A 6,847-nucleotide genomic window follows, 5' to 3' on the forward strand; every position below is an offset into this window, starting at 1 on the left:
AGGAAAAAATTTTAAGGCTTGCAAGACAGTGTACAGTACGTGATTTCTCAATCTCTTCTTGGGTTTTATCAAAAACGTAGCGATGCTAATTATTGTATACGGTAAAGATTTCAATGGGTAACGAAACAGATAAGTAACGTAAACATGCTTCTAGTATATTATGCATAGAATTAATTTCCATTTAAATTGAACATGGTTAAATAGTTGTTGTATTTATGAATCAAGAGTACTATATGTCAACAATATCCTCAATGTTTTCTGCCACACGGCGGCAACACATCTAATGGAAAATCGCATGTTTGTAATACTGTATTCCATACTAAACCTGAAACATACAAAATGATGTTGATTACCAAGCGCAAAGAGTAAAATAACATGTACATGTATTATCACCTTTATAATGCTCTCGAAAAAAGATTCACAGTGTGCTGTAGCGACTAAAAGTTTCTATAAAATTATCAATATTGTTTTACAAATGAATAAAGTACCGCTAGCATAAGATGTAATACTTAGCACATGCGCATTCTAGGTATTAGCATAAAACATGAACATGACAAATAAAGTCATCGGTGCATAATGGATCATATTAAAATCTGAGATCAGTTTCTCAATTACTCTCTGCTTTTGGAAATATAATACGGTATTTTCATTAGTCCGGCTGATACATGCCAGCATGTACCAGTTACTTACAATGTCTTTAAATTAATTTTAAAAACATATGCCAGAGAATAGCCATGTAATACATTTGTAATTTTATGCAACGCATTTATAAGATATTTTCATTATGCTCGTTTCTATGATAAGAAAATGTTTGTTTAGCATAAATCATTGTAAATATTAAAAACAATTCTTGTTCAAATTCAGTTGTCATTTGACAGAGAAAAATGACATTTAATGAAAATAAAGGAAAGAAAATAAAACAGTATAATATATTTATTAGTAAAGTCCAACAAAGGCTTTACACGTATATATTTAATGTATGTCAGGTAATATGCAGCGCTCATTTTATTATTTTCGCTGATAAGCATCCGTTTCCGGATCAGTAAGAATAATATATATCTCAGGTTCTTGATATGAAAAAATGAAATTGTAATCACTTACCATTTGCACATTTATGATGTCCGTACAGTATACCATAAGAACACATATAATACCATTGACAATTTGTCTCCAAGTCGGGATAACCTCCATCATCTCTTACCGAGCAGTCCCGGAATGTACCACATGGAGTATGAACATTAAGTGCACTGTCACAAAAAGAGAACCATTCCTTGAATATGAAGTTAAAAGTTTACATTTATGATACAAAATAATATTATTTTAAACATTCGAACTTTAATGTGAGCATTACGAGAATTGCCTTATAGTGAATGGTAAAGTTAAATCAGAAAAAATTAAATAACTTCATTATGCGAATCATTTGTACTACAGCATGCTGCTGTCGTTGGCAAATATGTCGCTTTCTGAGACCGATATACTAGATCTATACGGGATTATTGTCGACACTGTTCGAAAATTTTCTACATATAAACAAGTAAAGATATATCATATCGGTATTTAGTTTGAAAGAAACAAATTGAAATACAGCTTTATAGATTGCGGGAATTGCGAAAAAAACGTATGTTGTTACAATATGTCATGTGATACACAATGAAGTAAGCTGCGAACATCGCCTTATCTAGGTGATTTCTGCTCTTATAAGTTAACATTAAGAAAGTAGTTATTATTTGAGATTTTGCAGACATATAACACTGACGTGGTGAAAAAAGAAACCTGTAGTCCATGAGAACCAGTAATTTTTGGACGATGTCAATCAGTCTGTGCCTCTTATAGTCCTTATGTTTCAACTATTTTTATGCCAACAAGGGTCTGTAGATTTACTCGAGAGTGCATTAAATAAACTCCAAGCTGCATAGCGTTATGTATGTTCAAACAAAAGACAGGTAAATGCTCGAAATGCAGACAGTCTTGCTTGTTTCACCTCTGTGTCAAATATATGCTTAGTATATACAAACTTGTCACATTCTCCCGTCTCTTCATTTACAACTTTTGGTATGGTACAATCCAATTTTCTTGTCGTGTTATCAGTACAAAAGATGGCGGACTGACAGCTTGATTCATATACTCCATTCGGTTTTCCAGTGCAATCAAAACAGCTTATTAAACCTGGCCAAAAATACATAAATCATTTATGGTGCATCAAAACACAATTCGTACTAATAAAATGATGGCCAGGACTGCAAATTTGATAATGGTTCAGACTTATTTTGAGTTTTTACAGAGGTAGAGAGAAAAATACAAGCTACATTCTACGGCACCTATCACTGGCTTTAGAAAAACTCAACGCTTAAGTAATAATAAAATGGTTTTTAGTCATATTTTATTTAAAAACATAATTCTTAGAAAATACATACCGATTATATAAAATAAGATTACAAGGACACGGACTATTTTCTTTGGCATCATTTTGTTCTATAATTCTTTCTGAAATAAAAGACGAAAATATTGATATTTCTGAATCGTGGTTATTTCTGAAGGTTACTAACCTTCTAATTCTATATTCTATTTTATTGTGTATGTTATAGGCGCCTCGTGTTTGAAAAGAAAGAGTGCATAATAATTCAGTGTGAGATATATGTTATTTATAGTAGCCACAAAAAGCCGCAACAGAACATGTAATTTTACATTTTTGAGCAACGAATACTGAAATTACTCCGTTTCAGGAGAAACATCCCGTTCGTGCAATGCATAATTTCACAAGAACATCCGGAAGATTTAACTGTAAGCACATCTAGGTGTTGTAGCAGTAAGTGGAACACGCAACACTGATTGGTAGCCAAAGGTTGATGCCTTTAGGTCAAAGCCCTCGCTCTCTATAATCATACAGATTGAAATATGAATGTTAAAATAGTACATGTACTATGTATACTTACGCTACTTATTCACAGTTAGATCAATCCGGCTCTTAACACGTATTACCTTAAACAGGTCATTAACTTTACATACCATTATCGCAAAGTTTATGTATGAAATCTCTAAAGATAAGAAAAAAATGTGTCACATTGCACTGAAGTAAAAGTGTTATTTTAAATACTGCCTTATTCAGTACGTTTTTGTACAACTTTCTTAGTGTATGATAAGATCATTTATAAATATATAAATGAAGTTTAAAATCATCTTTTATATATTCGTGTTTCATATGAACTGAAACTTGCTGTCCATTCATTTTACTGACCTCGGTAAACTTAAATGAAAATAAATAATGATGAAAATAATAAGAATTATACTTAGCAACAACAACAACAAAGTATGCTAAAAAAACATGGGATCATAACATTAACATAATTGAAACAGGACGTTTGCCATATATTTGTGTTGTCTTTGTCCGTAAATGCGCTCGTAAATCCAAACGAGAGGCATATGTGCACGTGCGAACGTCACATTCATACATTCTTGGTTTAGGTTTTAACGCGATATCATTATGAATTTTGTATTTCATTGTCAGAAAAAAATCGTTCAAATTCAATTCTTCAAAGTTCACAATTGGAAATTTCAAGAAACTCTTTTTAACGTTAGAACACTCCCTCATAACAAATGTGTACGTTTTTAATAACTTCACTAGACACTTTTTTCTGTAGGATAAAATTTTCAAAAATCCAATTCTTTGAAAGAAAAAAATTAAATTCAAATTAGAAATTATAATACGTATTTGACTATGTGAACTATTGTTAATCTAAGACAGAAGAGCCGAAAATGCGGAGGGCTGTTGATAGTAGCGGCTTTCTTGCTTTAGGTAAAATAGTTTTGTTTTGTACTAAACTGTTGTCAAGGAGAATTATTAAGGTTTTAAAAGACAGTGTTGTTCGAAAAGTAAGGCAATTAACGGTTTGATTTTCGTACGCCGATTCAGTGCAGATTAAAACAAAATATGCGCAAATGAACCATTAACATATCTGAGGAGCAAGTTTATTTCCCATAATAAATTCTAATATGTTGCGTATGTTTCACCGGAGGGATCTTCTGTTTATGATAATTAAGAAGAAAATGATGGAATTATTAAAATTCAGGGTGATATTGAAATTATTTAATTAAACTTTCCTAATTCATATATTCTTTTTGCTGGAGATACAAATGCTAGAACAAAAAAATTACCTGATTTTATTTATGATGATAATTTAACGTATATATTTGGTGACTCTGATTATAACGGTAGTACATTTTTTTTTACCTCGTGACAATAAAGATGGCGTTTGTAATAATTTTGGAAAATCTTTGCTTAATTTATGTTGTTTGTATGATATTCACATTTTAAATGGGAGATATCCAAATGACACATTAGGGTATCAGCGTTGTCGACTGTATAATAGCTAGTTCAAATTTATTTGAATATATTGTAAATTTCAAAGTTTTAGAAAATGATGTATCTGATCATCTCCCTATATCATGTTCTCTGTCTTTACCATACAAGGACTTGGTAATTAATGATGTTTCTAATGATAATGATGTAACGTGTACAATTGAACACGAAAAATTTCGTTGGAATGAAGTCCATATAGCTAATTTCTTAAGTCAGTTTGGTAGTCTGTTACCTCAGAAACAAGGTAGAATTATGTCTGAGATAACGACTAATATTGACAGCGCATTGTCTATATTGACAGCCGTTTACAAAAAGGCAGGATCTTATGTGCGAATAAGATCCTTTAGATACAAACAGTCACAGCCCGAATGGTGGGGTGGGAACTGCGATTTATATAAACCTTTCAGGTAAAACGTAATAAGTTTAAGGCGTATTGTCGTAGAAAACAGCTACTTTTTCAGCGCGACCAAAGACAAAAACTCATTAATGTTAGTAATAATCTTAAGGATATGTGGTCAATTATTAAGCGTTCACGTCCTCCGAAAAAGACACTGTGTAATATTTCAGCCAATGAATGGTATGCGTATTTTAAAGATCTTTTGTTCGATGATTCCGCCATATCACTTAACACGGATAATTTGACTGAAATAAATAATGAACAGTGTGTTGATCTAGATCTTTCGTTTACTCGTGCTGAAATCGAATCAGCCATTAATAATTTGTCTAATGGCAAAAGTCCCGGACCTGATGGCATACCATCAGAGTTTTATAAATATACATTAAATGACAGTATTAACGTTATTGAAGCGTTGTTTAACAGAAGACGGGCGTCTTTCCTAAAATTTGGGTAACGGCAATCCATAAAAACGGGTCGATTAATGACCCTAGTAACTATAGAGGGATTTCTGTAACGAATACTCTGTATAAAGTATTTTCTAGACTTATCAATACTCGACTTTATAATTGGGCCGAAAATAATAATAAAATCGACGAGTCACAGGCCGGCTTCCGACACGAGTACTCAACGGTAGATAATATATTTTGTTTACAGGCAATGGCTCAGAAATATTTAACAAGAAAAGGTGGTAGATTCTATTGTATTTATGTTGATTTTAAGAAAGCATTCGAAAAATTAAATCACGCGAAGCTTTTTGAAATATTATATCGTAGAGGTATCCGCGGCAATTTTTTACGCTAACTCAAGACTATGTATACCGATCTATTATCGTTGTAATCATGCTAAAAATAGACCAAATTTTAATGATAACAATTGCTGTTATTTATCTACTGATTATTTCCCCTGTAATGTTGGAACAAAACAGGGAGACGTAAGCAGCACAACTATATTCATACTTTTTATTAATGAATTAGCGGAGTTACTACGTCTCTCGTGTGGAACAGGAATTTTTATAACTAACGACATACATGGTATTAACTGTCTTATGTTTGCGGACGACATTGCTAATTGCGCAGAAACCGCTGTCAAATTACAGCAACAAATTAATGTAATAGACGTATTTTGTCAAGATACGGGTATGGAATTGAATTTAAACAAAACAGAGATTATGGTATTCCGTAATGGAGGTGGTCTTAGAAATTACGAACCTTGTTAATGTAGTATCAATTTATAAATATATGAGTGTTTATCTTACACCTACTATATCTTGGTCATCAACACATAATAAATTGTCTATTCAGGCCAAGAAATCTATTCTAGCCATCAAACAGTATCAAAAGATTTTGATATTTTCCAATCAAAGAATACTGTAAATTATTTAATGCTTTGGCGAAACCAATATTATATTATGCCTCACAAGTATGGGGTAATTGTTATGTAAATACTATTGAAACTGTTCATAATGATTTTTGTAAAAGGTATCTAAATGTTAATAGAACTACAAATAACGCAATGGCACTAGGAGAATGTGGCAGGTTACCGTTATGTATATTTTATATGACTAACTATATAAAATATTGGTGCAAGTTATTGACTATGCAACAATCAAGATATCCGCGACAATGTTATCTTATGATAAAAAAAATCATGATGATACTGACAGATATAATTGGGCTACTAAGATAAAACATTTATTATTCGAGTATGGTTTTGGGTTTGCCTGGATTTCGCAAGAAATAGGTAATCCTGACCTGTTTATCCATTTGTTTAAACAGAGACTGGTTGATTGCTACACTCAAAATTGGCATAATGATATTAATACTTCTAGTCGCTGCTTTCATTATAGAAATTTTTTAAATCACTATTAAATGTAGAAAAATACTTAATATTGGATTTACCATTTGTTTATAAAAAATCTTTTTCTTAGTTTAGGTGTTCTAACCACAAACTTAAAATATAAATAGGCAGACATCTAAAAAATACCAAGAGAACAACGCTTTTGTACATATTGTTTACATAATAGAAATATCTCAATTATTTCTAAATAAATTGACTAATCGCGACAGAAGTATGCCACTGTTAATACATGTAAT

The 6,847-nt window shown here is 31.6% G+C and overlaps 1 protein-coding gene across 1 annotated transcript; it reads right to left on the reverse strand.

Annotated features, from left to right (window-relative positions):
- Nucleotides 1-144: 144 nt before the first annotated feature.
- Nucleotides 145-3,012, reverse strand: LOC132725499 (uncharacterized). The gene is made up of 5 exons (XM_060710636.1): nt 2,934-3,012; nt 2,415-2,484; nt 2,016-2,166; nt 1,102-1,247; nt 145-325 (listed from the first exon to the last, which is right to left on the reverse strand). The coding sequence occupies exons 2-5, from the start codon at nt 2,464-2,466 to the stop codon at nt 249-251; spliced, it is 426 nt and encodes a 141-aa protein (XP_060566619.1). The 5' UTR covers nt 2,467-2,484; nt 2,934-3,012; the 3' UTR covers nt 145-248.
- Nucleotides 3,013-6,847: the final 3,835 nt, after the last annotated feature.

Source organism: Ruditapes philippinarum, unplaced genomic scaffold (assembly GCF_026571515.1).
Source record: "Ruditapes philippinarum isolate M1 unplaced genomic scaffold, ASM2657151v2 ctg6015_1_1_1_1, whole genome shotgun sequence".
Taxonomy (NCBI): Eukaryota; Metazoa; Mollusca; class Bivalvia; order Venerida; family Veneridae; genus Ruditapes; species Ruditapes philippinarum.

Bases quoted from the DNA above. Each gene is read 5' to 3' on its own strand.
- LOC132725499 (XM_060710636.1), bottom strand. From the start codon at position 2,466: ATGATGCCAAAGAAAATAGTCCGTGTCCTTGTAATCTTATTTTATATA. The intron at 2,167-2,414 runs GTATGTATTTTC...ATTTTTGGCCAG, and splicing joins AATCTTATTTTATATAATCG to GTTTAATAAGCTGTTTTGAT. The intron at 1,248-2,015 runs GTTTGTATATAC...TTTTTGTGACAG, and splicing joins GAGACGGGAGAATGTGACAA to TGCACTTAATGTTCATACTC.